We start from the raw sequence: 22,122 nt of genomic DNA on the forward strand, positions 1-22,122 counted from the left end.
TGATGTTCCTGTTGTTGTATTTTATCCTAGTCCCATTCCCTCAATTAGCCTTCTCCAGTAACATGACTTTATTTTTTTGCCTAGCTGCTAAGCTGAACTGCTGCTCCTTATGCTCGTTGTATGTATATAGAAAGCTTTGTTAACGCTCGACCTTAAGAGGCAAGGACTATGTATATATGTATATATGCTTTGACATTTATCCCTGAATTGATATAATTGGCAATTGTAGTTACTTTTCTGAGTTTTTATGACTTTATATGAATTTATATACGTAATTAATAATGCTTTAAACAGGCAACCAAAATATAATTGATATGGGCTAATTAGCTTTGAAATTTAAAAGGTCAATCAATCTCCGAAATTTGTTAATTATAATCAAAGTGCCTGCTCTAATTGAAAAGTTAATAATATTAAGCGTATTAATTACCATTATACTTGCTCATTTAAAATCAAAATAAATATAACACTTTTTATATTGGCATAGTTTTAATTTATACATCTGTTTTTATTATTTATTATTATTTATCATGATTTTTCAAGTTTTAATAAAAGTATAAGAAAACATTTCCACTCCACAAAGAAATAAGGATTCGATTTTATAGATATTTGTGTAAGAATTTTAAAAACAGATTAATAAGTGTAATCGAAATTTTATTTATATTTTGCAAGTTTATCTACATATATTAAAGTAAGTAGAAGAATCATTTATCTGCTCGCCCCTAAACTTCCGGAAACGGTATTGGAACTGTCGGTTCCAATTCTGCTTGACTTTATTGTTTGATCACTTTGGCTTCTAGAAGTTAATGGAACATTTTACCTCTTGTCGTATGCAATCCGTAGGTCCGATGTTTCTCTTGTATACAAGTCTTGTAGCTTGTAGTCAGTTGCAGTTCCGTTTTACCTGCTGGCTCTAAAGAGTGTGTAAGTCGACACGGTTGATTGACAAGCTAACTGATTGACTAACTTAACAACTAGAACTGGAACTCACTGGACTGTGCTGGACTCCGCCAACAGGAACAACTCCAAGCCTTGTCAGCATAACAAATGTCTAACTAAAACTTTAAACAGGCATGGGAAATGCCATTAGATGAGCAGCTGCCAACGTCAGCTCTCACTTGACAGTTTTATTTATAAACTGTGCAAATAAAACTGTAAATCACCAAGGGAGAATTGTGTGAGTGAGAAAGAAACTACCAAATAAGCGATATGAAACAGAGAGAGAAAGAGTGTGTGTGAGAGAGAGAGAAGGGGAGAGAGAGAGAGAGAGAGAGAGAACTAAAAGACTCTGACCTACATACACACATACATCCATGAAAAAATGGATGCGACTACAGCCACAAATCAAACAATTAATTTTGCTGACTGAAATTCCAGCACTAAATCAACAGCCAAACAATTGAACCATTTAACTATGTAAATAAAATTAATGCTCTCGGACCAGATAAGGCAGCGAATGGTTGGCGTAGTCACAGTAGTAAGCTGGAAGTGGGAGATAAGGCGTAGGTAGCGAGTAGGTGGAATATGGCAGATGGAGTCGCCGTTGCCCCACCTTATGGCAAATGCGAAAATCCATTAAAAAGCAATCAATATATGGAAAACAAATGCCAGTCACTTTTACTTTCCTTTTTTGGCTGCCCTCTCATCGCATTTCATCTAGTTAAGAGTCCATGGCTGCCGCATAATCTGAATTTAATTTACCCCCGGTAACAAAACGAAATAATAAAACCAGCAAGAAAATAGCCTAACATAAGATGAAGAAACGGACTCAGAATACACACACCCACACACACAGATACACTCATAGACTTATGTAGTCTATATAAAGCAATATGTATATTGAAAAATGTCAAAACCGAAAATGAACTGTCCCTCCTCCATAAAAGAGGACCAGATTCAGGACCAGGACCAAACAGCGGGCGGTCCGTTGACGTTGCCCATTAACTAGGATCTAACAGAACCCCCAAAAGAGAACAAAAATAAGGTCTCAAGGTGAGTGTAGGCTGGGCAACGTTGAAAATATTCCACAGTGAGTTGCTATTTTTTGTTGCCCCTTCCCCGTCGTTCACTTTTCGCTCCCAAAAAACCCAACATTACCAACATCATGCTCTCCCACGTTCTCTCTCACTTTCTCACAAACCTTCACACAAACACACACAACATAATTTGTATGAGCTTCACCTCAGACCGTTCTGCATACTCAGCCTTAGACTCGTGTTGACCTGATTTTAGTGACGTCATTGACTAGGCAAGCCTCCACATTGCGTATACAGAATAGCATTAGGGGATACATTAAGTAGATCATCTCATACTTTTCTAACCTCCTTGCAATTTTTATTACATTTAGTCTTATACTTATACTAAGATTTAGAAATTGCACTATGGTCCAGATGTCAAAATATTCATATAATGCGGCAAAAATATTCCATAAAGTTAACATTTTTATATGCATATGTATCAATTTCTTATGAAATTTAAAAACTTTTCAAAGTTTATAGTATAAACTTTATACACCCAAAATTTTTGAATGAATACCTATAATATAAAGTCGTATACAAATAATGACATGTTTCTAGTTGGCTATGAATACTAATTAAGTTGAAAGACTAATTTTAGAGTGTATTAGAAACAACAATAATTAGTTTTATAATACACTAAAGTGCTGTGAAGGAAGATAGTTCTCAAGACTGTGTCTTCGTTTTGTTGTATTTTATTTTTAGTCCAAGGACTTTGTCACTTGTTCGGTTTTCATGCAACAAACTTTGCGTGCCAATATGCATCTGGTTATGACACGTGATTGATAAGCGTTATTGCAGTGATTAAACTCCAGGCAAGAGCCACCCATATTATGACACGATTCCAAAACTGACAGATGACAATGTTATTACTATAAGGAATAGTTACTTAACCAACTTAACTTACCCATTTTTTTTTCCTTTGTAAAAGTAAAGTAGAGACCAATAGAGCTAAATACCACCAATAAAATCAGCAATATTATGAGGCAAATGCAGGTGCTTTTTGCAGATGTCGCCATTGCGACAGATAATCTAGTTTATTATAAATTGACTGCTTGTATGGGGAATTGTTTTATTTGTATAGTTTTGCCATCGGGTAAAGTATACTTAGATTTATAAAACAAGGTGAAATTCCGACATGAATGAAATTTCAATTGAAAGATAAGTCAGTGTAAATGAAAAGAGTAGGATTAAGTCTTGAACTGGCACTTAAGTGAGTTAGTAAATTATTATGATAATGCTCCTTTAGAAAAAAAAGAAAGAGTGAAAAACTGCAGAAGAGTCTATGGTTAATGTTAAATTGAAACTTCTTAATTAAAAACTTTCCTGCTTAAAAAGGCAAAATCCGCAAATAGAGGCTGAAGATACTGAGAGAAATTCATTGTAGGTACATGGGGCTAGAATAAATTTAGAATAGATCAAGTAATTCATCGAATTTAACTAAAAATTGCAACCAACAAATATCGGCTCATGGTTATTAAAATGGTGGGCATACTTTTCTTTAGTTAACGACAAACTTACTTTCGAAAAGTTAATAAATCGAAATTTTATCAGTGTATTTAAGGAATGTGAACATCTGGACACCTCTATAGCCAGTCAGCAAAATCAGTGTGAGGCAAAATAAACCGCTTAAGGACTTGCGACTTGGTGCGCGTTGAAAATAACAAGAGACTGCCGCTAGCTAGAGTCTGCATTGAGATGATGACGTTGACGGCGACTACGAGGACGAGTGCTACGAGGTTGATGATGATGATGCTGACGATGATAATGAAGATGATGTTTGTGATGATGAGTGAAGAGCTGAGGCCAGCGGAGCGGAAGTGCCAAACGGATGTGCCTGGCCAGAGCATTGGCTCGCCACAGCGGCCAGTTAGGAGAGCGGCAATAGCACAAGCAGCAACTGTGGTGAAAAAAATTCAATTAAAAGCAACAGCACGTAACTGAAACTTTCTTTTTTTCCCTTAGTCGATTTCTTTTTTCTTATATTTTTTTACTTTTTCTTTGCTAGTTTTGTATCTTTTCAACGTCACCCTCATTCCGTCGGTTTTTTTTTCTATGTATGTTGTTTCTCTTGTTCGCAGCAGCTGCCCTTGGGGTGCTCAGATCCAGATCCACAACACTTTGAGTTATAAGTTGGTGCCAGCTGTCGGTTTCTCCTTTGCCTTTGCCTTTGCCTTAAAAGTTGCATTCGCTTCGTCTTCATATCTTCCTGCATCTGAAAATTGAAGCTATCCGCACATATCCAATAAAAGTAGAAAAGCAAAAACGAAACATAGACTAAACCCTGCAAGTTCTTTGTACCGTTTGTTTGTTTTCATAGTATTCAGTTAAAGTTGATAGCATGTCAAACACAATGACTGACTACAACTTCAGATGTATGTATGTACTAAGTACAGTATGTGCTACAAATCTACAAACTATTTTCAAAGTGTCCTGGTTTATATGGAATGCAAATTCATACAAATTCGTTGAGTGAAATATGAGAACCAACTGGGTTCATTTTAGTCAACTCAATGATTTTTTCAACCATCCAACATTTGTATTAACTGCTTTCAAAATTGCAATTAAGTGTATGAATCTTGTTTGCAAAATGCTTACGTTTATTTAATTAAATCAATTACAATCACTCATTATGTCATCCGTTCTAGATGATGTCGATTAAACCGATCACGTATTGATGCTACCTTTGCTTTGTGGAAGATTAATTTAGAGGGTATGTTCATTTCTGTTAATTTTTGCAATTCAATACATTTATCGATATAAATTCTTAGTAGATAGATTAAAGATAACTAAACTATTTTATATTAAGCTACTCAGCTCCAGACTGCTTAAGAAGTTTATGAAGACAAAAATGTTTTCTTCTCCGGTTTACAAACATATTACTAAGTTTAAATAAGCCTCTGCAAGGGTATAAAAAGCTAATCAAGTTAGATTCGTCTCGGCGCAAAATTGAATTTTCCCAATATTAAAGCAAATCGCACTTTATTAAAATACTGGTTAGTGTTTCGAATTCAACATTACACATATCACACATTAGTTTATTTTACCTTTTTCTCTAACTAGTGAGAAGGTATAAATATTAGAATCATTTAACAATAAAGCACATCCGAGTTTTTCAAAAGATGAATACACATTTGACTTGGATCGTATACACAATAATCGTTCCTTCTCTGAGTTTAGCTCGAAGCAATCGTAAGTAATGTGAATGCTCGACAAAATTTAAAATTTAAATGATAATATCGAAACTTTACGAATTTTATATCAAAAACATTTCATTGTTAGCTGTCTGCCATCAAAAAATTTCCAGAGATCCTGTAAACTGTAATTATAGATCAGTATGGAGCTATAATGCAATAATTGATGAATGCTTCTCATGGGATTATGCAGGATGCGATCTACAGGGCAATGTTTTCGAAAATTATGCAGATTGTCGATACCAATGTAGTCGGAAAGCTTCGACAGTTGCTTGGATTAAAGACCGTTAGTTGTATATTTATATTTTAATTGACATTAAAAATAATCATATTTTGATTTTAGATAGATGTGATTTGGAAATGAAGATACATTCTTATCACGGTGCCTGTGAAGGTATAAAAGTATGGAGCTATGACAAGGATAAGCATAAATGCGTTGTTCGAAGATCTTCAGGATGCGCAGTTAGCGGGAACATGTTCTCTCAACAGGTGGATTGCGTTCAATTCTGTCAGTCGTCAGAGCTTGTGAAAGCCGACTTAATCAAAGATGTATTGGAAGCGTGCAGGTTGCCAATTTCAAAAGAAATAGTGCGTACTAGATGTGATCAAGGAACTGAAGTGTTTAGCTACAACTCATTTAGAAATCGTTGCGACAATTGGAAATATTACGGATGCGAGATCAGAGGTAATAAGTTCGTCTCTTTGAAAGACTGCCAAATGAAATGTGTAATAAATTAAAACGATCAGTCCTTGTTGGACATTATGAACCTTTCAATATTAGGATTCTTTTAGGTCAATCTGTTTTTTCATGCAGTGGTAACAGTACACTAGCAACAAAGAACTATTAAAGAAGTCAGCATAAGCGATTTGTGTAAACCTATTCATTCATGTAAGTAAGTAAGTAAGTATACGTATGTCGGTGATCGGTAAGCATATCGATTTATTTATGAACAGAAATTTCTTACTAAACCCATTAGGATTTCGTAGCATTGATAGAAATTTACGGCTAGGCTAGGCTAGGCTTCAACATTGAATTTTGCATGCATTAAAGCAGATCGCATGAAATATAAATTCCGGTCAGGGTTAAACACTCAATTCTCCACTTTAATATGTGATTGAATCGAATTGTTACACTATGATTTTTTTGAATTTCTCTATTAATGTCGAAGGTATAAATTAAACACACAATCAGTTATTCACGTCAGAGTTAAAAGATGAATAAAAAGTTAACATGGATTATATTCACAATTATCTCTTCCCCTTTGTTGTGTTTTGCTGAATTCCATCGTAAGTAAAGGATACTATTGATATGATAATTCGGACATTACTGAGTTTCCGCATCACTAGCTCTTTGCAATCTTAAAAGATCGACAAGACAAGGATTCTGCCAATATCAAACAGTGTGGAGCTATGATATTCTCTCGGATGAATGCACCTCTTGGGATTATGCAGGATGTGACATCGAGGGCAATATGTTTGGGAACTATGCAGATTGCCGAAGTTATTGTGTTCGGAAAGCTTCGACAGTTGCTTGGATTAAAGACCGTTAGTTACATTTGATTTATTTTTATTGACATAAAAACAGTGAAGTTTTGGTTATAGATAGATGTCATTTAAAACATGTAGAGCCTACTAATAAGAGAGAGTGTGAAAAAACAAATATATATTCCTATAATTCGAGTCTGAATAGATGCTATGGTCACTTTTATACAGGATGCACAATTAGTGGAAACATGTTTACCCAAGTTGCGGACTGCATGGATTTGTGTCAGCCATTAAAATGGATAAGTCCTAGCCTAATCGAAAAGAACTTGGAAGCCTGCGAGTATCCGATATCGAGCGACATAGTGCACAGTAAATGTGAAAATGGAACTAAAGTCTATAGCTATAATACAGTCACAAAAACTTGCGACAAGTGGACATATTACGGATGCGAGATTCGAGGCAATAAGTTCATCTTGTTAGAAGATTGCTCAAAGAAATGTACAAGATTTCAATGATTCTTTTCAGCTTATTTACTTTATAAACATTTCAAAACTAAATAATGAAATACTTATTGAAACTTATAAAATAATATATAAGAAGTTGTACTGGGCTATACCAATCTTTATATGCTGAACATTGCTGAATATGTTTATATACCTAAACATTAGTCTTCTTTAATCTTCTTTAGTTTACAAACAAAACGTATAAAATGTGCAAAAATTTAATTGCTTTAAACAATCATAGCAAATCGCATTTACTCTGGTCAGGGTATTAAATCTGAAACCATTTTTAATGTGTTTTAATCTAATCTTCACACTTCAAATAACATTTTATTCTCTAATTACCACGCAGGCCATAAATAAACCATACAATCAAATATACCCGTCAGAGTTTTCAAAAATATGAATAGAAATTTGACTTGGATTGTGTTTACAATAATTTTTCCCGCTTTGGGTTTTTCTCAAAGGCATGGTAAGTGTAGAATGCATTACAGAAAGGCATTAAGTTAATATGGGAAAAAACTTTTACCAATTTTACATCATTAGCTTATTGTAATCTTAGAAAATCGGAAAAAAGTGGATACTGTGCGTTTCAGACAGTATTCAGCTATGATACAGTCTTGGATGAATGCCTCCCTTGGGATTATTCGGGATGTAACATCGAAGGTAATATGTTCCGTAGTTATACAGATTGCCGATATCATTGTGTTGTAAGACCCTCAACAATTGCATGGATTAAAGACCGTGAGTTACAATTCGTATTTTTATAAACATAATAACATTAACGTTTTAATGCTTTTAGATAGATGTCATTTGGATATTATGGAACCTGATGCATCTGAAAGTGACTGTACAGGAGGGTACGTATGGTCCTTTGACTGGGATCTGCAAGAGTGTATTGGTCGACATTACCAAGGATGCACAGTCCGTGGTAACATGTTCAGCCAAAAATCGGACTGCGTGAACTTCTGCCAGCCATTGGCCGATGTGAATTATAGTTCAATTGCTTGGAAGTTGGAGGCTTGCTTTTTTCCCGTTTCCCAAGCATTGGTACGTACTAAATGTGAGAAAGGTACTGAAGTGTTTAGCTATTATTCAGGCAGAAGAAGATGCGAGAAATCCACTTATTATGGATGCGAGATTCGAGGCAATAAGTTCATCTCCTTAGAAGATTGCAAAAAAAAATGTGCCAAAAATGATGTTCCTTCCACATTGTTCCGATAAGTCCTTTTTAGACTCTTCAAAGTGTATTTAAATACAAAATTTCAAAATTTTGGGAATTATAAACCTAAACAGACCAGTGAATGTTATATATTTATATAAGTATGTTTACTAAAACTATAATTCAATAAATCCCTCTTTATAATTTTTTTGCTGGCTGAGCCTAATTCATATGCTTTTAATAATTTCAATTTAGATATAGTTTGATCAAGGAAATAATAAGAAACATAATCCAATTAAAGTTTTATAGCAACCTATGTTCATGTAGTTGTTCTATTGCTCACAGTACAAATTGAGTATGAAATTAGATATCTTAATATAATCGGATTAATAGAGTTGGAGTTGTAGAGTTGGAATACTTAAATGGATTATTTTAACTGAAAACTTCTTTATCCCGATTTCATATCTTTAAATGAAAAGCACAGTCAATTTTGCTTTAATCTTTCTCTTCCTTCTCTCTGGTCTCCAATCCAATTAACAGTTTTGCTTGTCATTTACATCCTGCGTCTATCAATTTAATCATTATGCCGGGGCGATAATTTTAATGCTAGGCAGTCCGGGCTGAGTCTTCCTCTTGATTGGCCGCCCCTTCATATTAGCCACTACCCATCAGCCGTACCATCTTATACAGTAGTAGCTAATTTACTAGAGTTTACCTTTTTGGGTAATTTTTATCATCAAATACAACAACTGGCAACTCATTTGTCTGGTTCTGAGACTGCTTATTCCTGTCCCACAGGCCACTCGAGTGCCACTCAACAATATTCAAGCAACACTTGGCATTGTCCCACACACAGACACAGTCTTATGTATATTGCCCAACCTCCCCATAGCCATATCCATATCCATATCCGTGCCTCTAATGAAGCGCAAATGTTGATGTAAAAATTTAATTTAGTTCCTAACGCAAAGGATACCACACACGCAGGATCTTTGTCTGCACATCCTTGCCAAGCTGGATGCTGGAATGTCCAAATGTTTATGCATCGTGTGGCGAAATGCGTGTTTACCTTCTAATGTGTGCGTGACATGGACCCATGGGTTATACATGGACACACGCAAACACCCTCACACACACAAACACATCTAAAATTACGTATACGCAGTGTTACTTTATTTTTTGTTGCTGTTATCCTTCTCCCTGACGAAAAAAAAATAATAATATACGATGGTCGCCACGTACATGTATTAAAAACAAAGCGTACTGCAAAAAAAAACCTAAACAAAAACACAACAAGCAAACAAAAACGCTGACAGGCAAAGGCCTGGTGCCTCCCATAAAACCGACGGCCTGGAATAAAGGAAATCGGCGAGAGGATAAATGTGAGGGTAGTAGGTTCGCGGTAAAGCAGTACCAGCAAAGGCGAAACCCATCATCACAAAGCAAAGCTAACAAACTGCACGGTGGAACTGGTGACCAGCGACCGGAATGAAGCGTCGCGTCTCCGGTTTTACCCCACCTTTCTCCAGAGCTGCAAATGAGTTGCCATTGCTTTGGCACTGTGATTCAAGAATAATTTGCATTTGACAACTAATAGGCCCAAAATCACCTACAAGAAAAAGTTGAAATTTCAAACACACAGATTAGCATTTGTCTCTGTCAAATCGTTAATGAATCATGAAATCAGTTTTCAATGGGTTCTTAATCAGTGTGCCAGTGCAGGCAAGGCAAACTAAATAACCAACAACGACATCGGCTGGTATGGGCCAAAGGATATGAGTATGTATATAAGTGGAATAGAGGTTCGACTCGATTCGCTTCGCTTCGGTTCAGGTTCAGGTGCTCACTCACGGTGCTTGTTTATGGCTTTGTTTGCACTTTTGTTTATGGGTGTGTATGTACATTTTAAACGCTGTGAGCACCTGTTCCGTGTGTGCTTGTGTGTGTGTGTGTGCGAAACTGTGACTGTTCCGTGACTTGTTCCTTATGTTGGGCTCATCCTTCGTGCAGCTCCCACATAGCCACAAAACCAAAAGGTTCAGTTTTAGTGTCAGCTGACAGCTGCAGTGATTTTAAGCGTCCATCAAAAGCTTCTGTTTGACATTTAATTGTTGCACACTGACGTTGCTATTGTTGATATTGCTGCTGCTGCTACTGCTGTTAGTGTTATCCTGGCTGATGTTCTGGCTCCGGTACGTCGTCGTCATCAACATCAGCATCAACCTATAGGGAGAGTTACTCCTGTTTATGTATCCGGCATTGTTTGGTCTTGGTTCAAGGTGACGCATGTCATGGGGACCAGAAAAAACAATTTCAACACGGACAAACCATAAAAGACCAAAAGTCAGGTGCTTTATTACACATTCAACGGCAATGCGGCAAAAGATTACACAAAACTCCAAATGCAGGTGGCCTTAACTTAGTTAGAGATGAGTTTGAAATGAAATTGAAGTTGCTGTATTCGGGATGTAACAATTATTGCGCTACATGTAGCAGAAATTTTTCATTCGAAATTGGATTCCTTTCTGTTTCTGCTTGTCGCTTTATTTCTCAATTAAGCTCTTTAATTTGACATCAATTCATATTTTGATGGGGCGTCCATCCCTATACACACCTGACCATTTGAAAACTTTAAGTTCCAAGAACTCTTACACATGTTGGCAAACGTTTTGTGGTTTCCATTTAGAGCAAAAACCAGCCGAGTAAGCAGGTGCGGATTAAGAAATAAGTGGGTACTCAGCCAAAAGAAATATTTCTGAATGGGCAATAGAACTGCTAATTGGGCTAGAATGCTTGTTTTCAGATGGGTTTTTTGTGTAAATGCAAATTTATTTATTTCAAAGAACTGCCTAATTGCTGCCCGGATGTACAGATTTTGAGTTGTGATTCTGAGAATTCACATTTAATTTGGCCTTTTTTATGCTAAACCAGCCCTGCCATTACCACAAAATGTTGTGTTGTATTTTTTCCTTTGGGGTACTTCTGCTTAATTTCCAACTGTCAGTTGCCTTTGCGACTCAAACACACACACATATACATACCGAGATACACACATGGTTGACCATTTTCTAATGGCCTTTTCGTGGTCAAGCATTTAAGCGCTCCCCGACCCTAGAGCCTAAGCTTCAACTCAACCCCTAAACTTTGACCCTCTCTCTAACTGCGACCCACTTTGGCTTTTACTTTGTGCAAAACCACAAAAGTCGTAGTACACACACATACACATGTCAAAATACGTATACTTACACCTATACATATATACACACACCTTCTCTGACCATTTCGCACACGATGTTGCGGTTGTGTTGACATTTTAAATGCCTTTTCATTTGTCTCCTGCCATTTTCCATGTTCTTTAGTGATTCTCTCCTCTCTCATCCTCTTTTTTGTCGCTAATTTCATTTCCCGTTTAAATATACAAATAACAATTTGAATTAAATTCTATAGAGCAAAGTCAACTTTGACCCAAAACAGAATTATAACCTTTTCACTATTCCAAATTGCGAGGAAAAACTTGGCTAATGATTCCCCAGTCGCACTCAAGTAAGTTTCATGCGAGCAAATCTAATTCATATACTTTGCCACTTCTTAACCCACACATGCACACAGCTGGAAAACTTTTCGCTGTAACTATACAAAATAATTTCCATATTTTGGTTAAATGTGTGTATTTTCCATTTTAATTTCTTTTTCATATTTTTTTTTATCCCAACAGAAGACCACTTTAAATTGAATTTTATTCATTTCAGTTTGTTTCAATTTGTATCGTTCCGTTTGGTTTACCAATTAAGCGATAAAACTCGCATTTTTCACAGGAAAAAGCATTTTGAATGTAATTAAAAAAATATCACGTATACGACCGGATGCTGCATGTGCCCCTGGAGGGCAATTTCGGTGAAGATGAAACCTATTAATGACAGCCTTCAAGGCTATACATTTATGTCGAACAATTTCCTGATGAGAATATTATGTTGCCAAAAGTTTTGTCTGACTCTAATAATTTTGTCTTTTAATCAGAAACAATTTTAATTGTTCAATCATTACATTTATTTATTTCCATACTTGAAATGTGAGCGCCGCTAGACAAAACGTTCTAATTGCATGTTAACAATCCGTAATAATGTATATACTCTTCTCATAATATTAAACCGAAGATATATTTGCTTTCTCAGCCAATATAACCAATTTTTATAGTCAATATGAAGAGAGATTTTTTTTAAGCTTAAACGACTAGTGATTCAGTTAGAGTATTTTTATGCAAAGTTTGTTCTATTCACACTTAATAATGTTTGCAATGGAATTCATGGAATTTGGACCAAGTCGACATTATGTATTTTGATTTTTGTCTTCATCAGTATGGCTCGTTTTCTATTTTCAACATTCTCAGTTTTTCAATTAAGTCGAGCAATTAAATGCAATCTATTTGATGTATTTTCACTGTCAGATTACGGCTTTCCACATGCACAACCCACCCGCCCATTTTTCCATAGCCACGCCCAAGCCCATGCTATTGACACATGCACATAAGTGTCATAAATGTTTGGTAAATATTTTATGAAATTTGGTATAAAACTGTCGAGAAAATTTATAGCACGCTGTCAGCACTAAAACTAACAAATAAACAAGCAAACAAAACAAAGAGCAAATATTTACGAAATTCTAAACTGTAATCAAAGCCACGTTAGGCAAAACCCGGAGGAGCCCCAGAAGTGCGTGGGTGACTTGACGTAAGGAGAACTGAAAGACTGAAGACTCAAGAAATGAAAGCGGTAGTGGTAGATGCATGACTACGGTTGGCTAAGCACCAAGTGTGCTTAATGACAAAACTTTGCAAATCAGTTGAAGAGCATTTCATTGCCGTACACTGACTCAAACTGAATGAAACATAAAACTCTCATAATCTCGTACTCTGCACAAATGCACCAGAACAAAAGGAGGAATGGGAGAATAAGTGTAAGAAAAGAAAAACTTTCCCAACCGGCAAACTCATTTGACTGCATTAAAACTAATATTCTGAGTTGCAGATACAAACAGACAGACACTAAGGCATTCATATATATATATATAAATGTGTATATATAACTTGTCATATGTATGTATGTGTGTAAATACGACTGCTATATAAATAAAATGATTTGAACTTTTGAGCATATTCTTTAACTGAATCAGTTTTCGTTTTGCAAACTTCGTTTACCTGAGCAAAAATTTAATTACAACTCCAGGGAGCGTGGCAAATTTTTGTCATATTCATAATTAAAAACTTTTTGGCGCTTGGCATCCAATCTAATCAGCAACAGCATGGTTGTATCAACCCCTTATATAAGGGTATATACCTGCCCCACCCCTCTCAAGAACCCACCACATCATCAACAAAATTTGGCATGGCAAATTGGTTTTGACATTTTCTGCTGCCACTGCTGTCATAGCCAGATGCAGACCCACTGCTGCTCCTGCTGTTGCTCCTGCTGCTGTTGATGCTAATAAATAAATTATAATTTCAATAAGGTTTTTGCGCAGTGAAAAACTAATTTAGCAACCACTGGGTGCAACTTGCAGCAGGAAAACCCTGCATAGTTTATAATAAATGTCCATTCCCCATCAGGGACGGATTCAAAAAAGAGTTTAATGCACAAAGGGAAATGGTAGATTTATAAATGGTTTGCGACCTTAGAAAAATGGTGGTCATCAAACTGTTGACCATAGCTAACATTTGAGTTTCAAAATCATACGAGTCAATCTACAGGTCAAATTTTAATTCATTGAGCAGATATTATATGAACTTTAAGTCTTTTGAATTCTCTAAAATTGATCAAAAAATATTGCCCATCTGACAATTGATAATAGAAGAATTTTTGCTACAATTAATTCTAAATAACAATATATTAAAGCTAATTTGAAATATTATATTATTCACTGTATAGCTGAAATTTGCTTCTTTTTAACGATTTTTAAATTTGTTTTAGTTCTTAATTTAAACAACATAAACCAGAATTTTTTTCTCGTTTAAATTTTAAAATCAGGGGATGAGCCATGGGGCGAGTAAAAGCGGAAACTTGAAAAACAAACCATATAAATGTGCTGATTGTTAAACGTTTTCTTGTTTTCCATCGACTTTGCCGGGTCCAGTCGAAAGGAAGAAGAATTTCTGATGGCTGGGGAAGAAGAATGGATGCAAAGGACTAAAACAGAAATAACAATCCGTGCAACGTTTAAAGAAAGTTTTCTATGTTCTCTGGGTGTTTTTTTAGTCTTTTTGTTATTGTGCTGTGCTTCAACTAACCAAACTTTAAATTTATTAACACCAGGCAAAAGTAAGTGGGTTGTTTGTGGGCGTGGCTCCACTTTTAGTTGGTGTTTTTTTTTTTTCGTTTTTAGAGTTTTTAGCATATTTTTTCATTTGGCAAATGTGTATGTGGTAGGTTTATGGGCCAGTCTGGAGGCTAAGCACTGGCGTTCCGTATGCGGTTCCCAAATCGTTTATCCACCTTTTTTGGCATGGTCTGCCATAGACAATGAACTTTTACCAGAAAGAGAGACGAGAATAGTAAAATCCAAGAGTAAAAGAGAGGGAGCGAAGGATGGAATAATGCGTTGTATTCCCAGATCCAGACTTTGTTGTCATGGCATCTCTTGCGGTCGTACCACTGAAATCCACACGCTGCCAGCTGTCAGCGGCAGTGTGGAAAAACTGCCGAAAAAAGAACTTACACACACATACACAGAGAGAGAAAAAAGAAAAACGCTGATGAAAATTGCTTGCAAGTGGTTTCTGTTTCTGTGTCTTGTCCAACTACCCAGCAACCCGACAACTCAGTCACCCAGTCAAGCCTTTGGCGTGTAATGGTCTCTCGTTTTGCTTGTAAAACTTTTGGATTATTGTCAGGCAAACACTCACACACAGACACTCTCTGAAACCACATACATACACTTACTTATATGTATGTGTATGGAAAGGCAAGGATGGGACGTGGACTGGCCGTGTGCCAAGGCCCGGACATAGTAGAAATTCACATTCGCGTTTGGCTCTTTACAGAAAATTCTCGCATATTTTTGGACTTGCTCGTTGTCTGTTGCGTAGGCGTCGCCTGGTTGGCCTGGCCAGAAAAATCGACGGACTACGAACTTGCCTCTTCAGATTGGCCCACATATGTACATATGCATGTATATAGTATACACAGAACCTTGTATAGGATGCACATGGAGATGGTGTTGCCGACGGCATCTGTTTGCGACTGCCTGACTTGTAGCTTGTAACTAGGCGTTAAGCTTCTTGTTTGCGGTTTGTTTTCTGACTGCGGTTGATTTTTCAGGGGTACTTTTGAACTGGACAACTTTATTTCCGGTGGGGAATCTTATGAACTTTCTACAAAGTGCAAAGCAACTCAATCAATTTGAAATGAATTGTGATTTTCCCACTCAATCATTTTCTTACCATGCTAATCAAGCTACAAGTCGGAATTTTCTAATCTATAAGTCAGAATTTAAATTTAAAAATTAGACTCATAATAATTTTTATATTTGATCTAGAACATGGAAAACCTTCTCAAGTCTGTTTCAATGAGTAATTAATAATTACTAATAATGCATACAAATTAATTTGTTTAATTTTTGACATTTTCATTTTGTTTATTTTCATTTAAGTACATAAGCATAAGTTTTTTTTTTTTTTTTTTGATATTAAGCTTATTTTAGGGCAAAATATAATTATCATTATTATTGTATTGTAATATTCTTTTTTTTATAGAATGTTATACCATTTATTATTCAAACAGGTGCAGTCACACAACATGGAATATTTGTAGGATTCGGTGCATTTTAAATATAACTAGATAACTAGATAGAGCCCTAATACCCAAAATTAATATCCGTAATACTTAAGCCCTTTGATCTGTTTTTTCACGTTTTTTTCTGTCGCTTTAGTCATGGAAAATTCCACAATAAATAACAATAAAAATGTTTTACCAATTAAGTTTCATGTATAGCAAAATCTAGCCAAAACTACAAGAGGCACTTGTTTTGTGTGATATGATTTTCTAATTCTAGTAAAACTACATAAAATCCACAATTATTTTCATTTTTTGTCTTTTGTCTATTTAACCAGGTCATATAATGTTTTTCAAAGAAAATTAAAGCCCAGAGTGATGCTTCCCTAGCGTTTTTGAAATTTTTTTGTTTTGTTTTTTCAAATACCTCTACCATAGACCATTAGACTTTCTCCTAATACGTAGGCCTAAAGGCATTACGCTGAGAAAGCACAGAATCGGGACTCTTTAGTTCCATGGCAAGTTTATACCCCAATTCAGGACGTCGGTCTCGACCCTCAGCCATGGCCTTGACCTGCAATAAATGCAAAGTGAAATATATATTAGAAAACCTCACGGACACAAAAATTCCAAAGATTTGTTTCATTATTAACTAACAAGAGAATATTAAAAATGATCGAATTGGTCTTTAGATAGGAATCTAGGAAACGTTTTCATTGCCTACCTCATTGGTATGGACAATAACTCCATCGCTAGTCACCACCTTCTCCTTGGTATGTTCAATATCATGAAAATCGGTGCCCCGGCAGCAATCATCAATCAATATGGTACGATAGCCAGCGGATAGCGCATCAACTGCCGTGGCTCCCACACACACGTCGTAGGCCAAGCCACAGACATAGATGTCCGTGGCTCCTTTCATCTTTAACTGGGCATTCAATGTGGTATCCGAGAGTTTTTTATTGTCCCAGAATACGGAATAGGAATCCACTTCGGGATTGGTGCCCTTATACACTTTAATGCCATGGTCCACCACTTTCAGATCTTTATGGAGTTCAGCTCCCCATGAATCTTGTACACAATGTCGTGGCCATAATCGTTGCTTCATTGGTGGTGGACCGGCGAAGATGACGGTATCGAAAACCTGAGCCGAATCGGCATCCAACTAATGGGGTGCAAAAAGGAAGATTAAATAAATGACATCAAAAGAGTTGAGAGTCTTTTATATCAGGTTAATTTCACTTACCGCTGATGATTCATCCATTGGACGCATTTTTACATTATCAATAAAGGAAACATGATCGCTGGGATGCCAGTCCAATGAATAGAAAACGGCGTCAAAATCCACAGTGTCCAGAAGCTTATTGATGGGCTCCAGTATCTATGAAATGCAAATGCATAAAAAGAAAAAAGGAAACATTGGATTAAGTTGAAAGTTTACGGAAAGAATATGATGGCGGATGGACACAAAGTGTCACGTCTGAAATCCAAGATGAAGGAGAAGAGAGAGCGAATGAAAGAGAGCCCATAAAACCGACAACGAGAGGCGGAAGTGCGTGTTATTAATTTTGACAAATTTTCATGTTCAAGTATGCCAGAGAGTTCAGCATAAGGGGGCAGAGCAACAGAGACGATAGAGCAAATGAGATGCCGTGCACGAGGATGAGGGAAAAGCCACAAAGTCGGCGAATGGCAGATGCCAGATGGAGTCAAAATTGGAGCCTGGGTAAGCGTTCTCGATGCTCTGATACTGAGGATGACATCCGGCGTGTGTCGCAGTCGCGGATGCGACTTAAGTAAAGCATATCCGCTTCCGCCTCTGCACTCGACGCACACACTTATATATATATATATATATATATATACATATATAAGTATATATGTATGTACAACGTTGTCTGGCATACAGTCCGCTTTCCTACTTCTGGCCTCCTACTTTCTTTATCCTTATCGTCTCTCATCGTCAGCAGCGGCAATGACTTTGACTCTCATCCTATTCCAGCTCTTGCCTTCATTTTCATTTCTTGTTAGGTTCTTTTTTGTATTTTTTTTTATGTCTTCCGCACCTGCTAAGCTGCCGGCCACGCCTCTTCACCTCTCGGTTGCCCTTTATGCTCGACTCCACCAAAAAAACAAAAAATAACTAAAAAGAAACCACACACTCACCTCGTGTCCTTGCTGCTGTGCACTGCAATTACTTATATCCAAGGAACCACTTATAAAATCATTTTGTACATCAACAATGAGAAACGCGTTCACCGGTCTCACAATCTGCAAGAGAGAGAGAGATATAGATAGATAGACAGATAGAGGATGAGCTCCAAAAAAAAAAAAAATAAGTAAAGAAAAACTGGAAAAAAGTAAAATGAAACATGAGCAGCCACAAAATTTTTGTTAGAAATTTGTATGGCAGCAAAAGTAAGTGAAGCAGACGACGACGAGGACATCACAAAAGACGCTGGCCCAAGACGCCGAAAGTACATCCTATACTATATAAGAAAGAGCACAAAACATGAAAAGCTAAAAAGAAAATTTTGTATACATACATGAATGTGTGTGCATTAGTGTTGCGTGTATGTGTGTGTGTGTGTCTACTGATGAGTTTCTTTTTTCACCGCTCTCAGTCGTTATAAATGCGTTTTAAATGAAGTAAAAGCCAGTCAAAAAACACATTCTACAAAATTTTCATTTCGCAATCAAATAGTTAACGAAATACACTGCAAAAACTGGCCAAATCAAATACAGATTGCCTTTTTTTTAGCAAATGAGCCACAAGATTACATTTTTTTTATGATTTTTTTATTATTCTTTCCATATTTATCTATTGCTAAATACCAATTCAATAAACTTTTTTTTATTGATTGGATCAGATCAGAATTGAACAACTAATTTAAATTCATTGCAAATTAAGTCAATAATTCAATGTACCACACAATACACTACACACACGCGAAACATAGAGAGCAGCTCGTTAGGTTGGCATTGCTATCTTGACTGTCAGCCCAAGCTCCGGCTCAGACCCAGCCCCAGACCCAGAACAGGCAGACTGGGGAGCAACATCATCAACAGCCTCTACAGTCAGTCTCATGTCTCTTGGCTCTTCCCCCTCTTAGTCTAACTGCTGTCGGTGCTACTCTCAGTAAGCTGATTATGTTCGAGCATATTTAAAATTAGTGAAGCGCTTTTAATTTGTTATTTATGTGCACGCTGATTATGAATGATTATGATCTATGTGCAAACATAGAGTCCAACGGAGATGAGATGCAGCCGCTCATGGAAAATACTCACCGGAATGGCATTCATGGAGCAGGGAAACAGAGAGCAACGAGCGCTTTTGATTTGTGTTAGAGCATTTAAAATATGTCATCCTGCTAAATGCTTTAAAGCGGCAAAACGTGAGCATTGTAACACTATGGCAGAAGATGCAAAATGCCGTAAGAGAAGGAGGATTGAGAAATTGTAGTTGGGAGTAGCAGGTGGAGAAGGAAGAGTAGAATATACACCACTTAAGCAGTTGATGATTTATCACCATGCCGCTCAGCTACTAGTAGGAAATGCAACGAGCGGCATCGCCACCAACGACAACAACTAAAACATCATCACCAACTTCTGGATCTATGTAGATGCAGTGTTCACCTCTTACGGAAGTGATTTACATTTACATGGCGAACATTCTCCACATTTTGAGCATAGTTTTGGGTTGAAGACTGGGGGGGCAAATATGAGACTTGGGGATTAAGTTGCGAGGGCAGACACACTTTAGAGATAATGGCGCCGGATCAAGGTAGTAAATGTATCAATTTAGCCAAGTCGTAAGTGTGAATATGTGTTTGTGTGTGTGTGTGTTGCCCGTCGGATGGAATCTGCATGCTTAAGTGAAAATTGCAAATGTTGGGTAATTACGTTACGGTTAAAAGTAAAACGACCAATTCAGCTAATCTTTCAAATATGATAAATTACGGTTCCCTTTTGAAATTTGCATTCACCAAGCACATATAGACGTATAAATGTTATGCAAAACATGAGAGCAGACAGCTACATTTATCTGGAATTTTGGTCTTGATAATAGGTCCAAAGCCTAGTAACCCAATTAGATTCCCCCTTTACAAAAGATCCCTCATTTATTAGTTTATCCTAATTGTTTTTAATAATTTCTAGTATAGTCGAATCTACTTTAATCTTAAAGCGACTGTCATGAAACTTTTCTTAAAAATTTCATTATCAATTCGTCTTCTCGTGTTTCAGATTTGTGGAATATTAGTTATTAGCTCCCTGCAGTTTGCTTATATTTTAGCCTACGGTCGAATTTGAAATGAAAACCGCAACTAAGAATTTTCTAGTTAGTGCTGTAACTGACATGGCTTCATCAGCATCATCGTCATCATCGCCACCAACAACACTAACAACACCATCAAAAGGCCAGCAATAACAAAAGCCACAAAGTGATTCCATCCCAAAACAACTTGGCCGCAATTTGCACAGCAAGTTTCCTGTAGTGAAGGGGGCTACACCTCAAGAAATTGGATTCTGGCATCCAATTATGAGCTATCTCGAGCAGCTGCTTCCAACTCTTGGCAAATTAACAAGCACCTCATAGCCCCATCTTTGCCAATTGAGTCCTTAGCGTTGGTCTGGGGCTAATACAAACAACTGACCTAACTGACTGGACCCTTTTAAATTGTGCATATTACACTGCCCCCCCTTCCCTTACTCACTCACCACTCATTCACTCACTAACTCACTCATTCGATCTTAACTCCCGCCCTGTGAACCATTTTAATTTAAACTTTTCAAGCTAAAACTATGAATCTTTGATTAAAGTGCTGGAAAATTTCTGTTGCAAATATGTTGCTGATAAATTAATTATACGAGCAACGGCAGAGGACAGAGGGTGGAGAAGGAAAAAAGGTAGATATATGGGCAACCTCAGCGACCACACTGAGGAGTTGCAGAGGGTGAGGAGGGAAGCTAAGAGCATGTTTTGGCACCTTTTTTGATAGTAACCACAGCAAATCTTAAATTCAAATTACACTTCAACCCGATTCTGTCAGGGCCAACAAAAGGAACAAGTTAGAGAAATAATTTTACACACACACACACAAACATAGACAAATCCAGACAGAAGCCGACTAAGCGGGAAAGGATTGCAAAGAGGAAGCAAGGGGTGACAAAGGAAAAGATGGCAGTTGGCGGAGGGGCAAGGAGTCTTGGTACATATATTCAAGTAGCAGTGAGAAACTTTCGTCTTTCGTTTCGAGTCAATTTCAGTGGCGAATAAATTTCAAAATCCGTAAAACCCAAAGCGACGACGTTTTTGGGTTTCCAGCTAGCTCATCCCGATTGAAGCATGGTGCCTACCCAGGCAGACAAACTGTCAGAGTGTGTGTCTCTGTTTGTGTGTGTATGTGTGTGTCGTGCCAAAAAAGTTGCAAGAGCTAAACGAATGACGACGACGACGACAACGAGGACAGGACACGATTCGAATGAAATTTGAACGTGGTATTGAAGTATGTGCCAAAAAGGGAAACGTGCTCAGGCCAGAGCACAAAAATACCGCCCCAGACACACCCACTTGTCTACACACACACACACCCCCCCGTCTGCATGTGTGTGGGAATTATTGTGTGTGTATTGGGTGCTTGGTGGGAGGCAGGTGCTAAAGCAATTTCCGTTCTGAAATTGTTGCATAAGTTGGTGGCATTCGCCAGATACATACATATAGCCACCAATACATACACATCTACATATATACAGCTATATATATATTTGGCATAGGCAATCCTCATCGTCTCTGACAGTTTCTGTGGATTTGTGGGCGTGCCTGTGGGCTAGATAGGTAGATAGATGGTTGGGCAAATGCTGGAAAATTACATTGTACAATTTATGCCACTAGCAGACAGAATGAAGTTATGTAAGGGTGGTGTGGGGTAGTCGCGAATAAAAATTGTTTTTACTGAACTTAAAAAAGAAAACTATAAATAAAAGGAGGTAGCACAAAGAGTCCTC

General features: G+C 37.0%; 3 protein-coding genes and 1 long non-coding RNA gene across 8 annotated transcripts in view; 2 read left to right on the top strand and 2 right to left on the bottom strand.

Annotated features, from left to right (window-relative positions):
* Window positions 1-2,595: 2,595 nt before the first annotated feature.
* LOC26529360 lies at window positions 2,596-3,200 on the bottom strand. The gene is made up of 2 exons (XM_015177106.3): window positions 2,920-3,200; window positions 2,596-2,862 (listed from the first exon to the last, which is right to left on the bottom strand). The coding sequence occupies exons 1-2, from the start codon at window positions 3,029-3,031 to the stop codon at window positions 2,714-2,716; spliced, it is 261 nt and encodes an 86-aa protein (XP_015032592.1). The 5' UTR covers window positions 3,032-3,200; the 3' UTR covers window positions 2,596-2,713.
* A 1,836-nt stretch (window positions 3,201-5,036) lies between these two features.
* Window positions 5,037-8,579, top strand: LOC111519352 (papilin-like). Of its 3 annotated transcripts, none has more exons than XM_047009304.1 (3): window positions 5,037-5,204; window positions 5,295-5,492; window positions 7,994-8,579. In XM_047009304.1, exons 2-3 carry the CDS (start codon window positions 5,373-5,375, stop codon window positions 8,153-8,155), a joined length of 282 nt encoding a protein of 93 aa, XP_046865260.1. In that variant the 5' UTR covers window positions 5,037-5,204; window positions 5,295-5,372; the 3' UTR covers window positions 8,156-8,579. The 3 variants fall into 3 exon arrangements, with proteins under 3 accessions (XP_046865260.1, XP_023035511.1, XP_023035512.2); XM_023179743.2 differs by lacking the exon at window positions 7,994-8,579 and adding an exon at window positions 5,550-5,973 and having other exon boundaries at window positions 5,041-5,204; XM_023179744.2 differs by lacking the exons at window positions 5,037-5,204; window positions 5,295-5,492 and adding exons at window positions 7,560-7,663; window positions 7,738-7,935.
* Window positions 6,391-6,893, top strand: LOC111519354. 2 transcript variants are annotated; one of them, XR_006953755.1, is made up of 3 exons: window positions 6,403-6,493; window positions 6,554-6,751; window positions 6,809-6,893. It is a non-coding gene; the product is annotated as an uncharacterized LOC111519354 (long non-coding RNA). The 2 variants fall into 2 exon arrangements; XR_002724334.2 differs by having other exon boundaries at window positions 6,391-6,493; window positions 6,554-6,893.
* Window positions 8,580-15,945: 7,366 nt separating the features above from the next.
* Window positions 15,946-22,122, bottom strand: part of LOC6649761 (nicotinamidase) — a 28,474-nt gene continuing 22,297 nt past the window's right edge. For both annotated transcript variants that reach the window (XM_002072353.4, XM_023179723.2), the window contains exons 4-7: window positions 18,283-18,387; window positions 17,363-17,497; window positions 16,841-17,281; window positions 15,946-16,690 (exon numbers count right to left, since the gene is read on the bottom strand). In XM_002072353.4, coding sequence (XP_002072389.2) covers window positions 16,571-16,690; window positions 16,841-17,281; window positions 17,363-17,497; window positions 18,283-18,387 — 801 coding nt within the window. In that variant the 3' untranslated portion in view covers window positions 15,946-16,570. The remainder of the gene's footprint in view (window positions 16,691-16,840; window positions 17,282-17,362; window positions 17,498-18,282; window positions 18,388-22,122) is intronic.

The sequence above is a fragment of the Drosophila willistoni genome, chromosome 3R (genome assembly GCF_018902025.1).
Source record: "Drosophila willistoni isolate 14030-0811.24 chromosome 3R, UCI_dwil_1.1, whole genome shotgun sequence".
NCBI classification, from domain to species: Eukaryota; Metazoa; Arthropoda; class Insecta; order Diptera; family Drosophilidae; genus Drosophila; species Drosophila willistoni.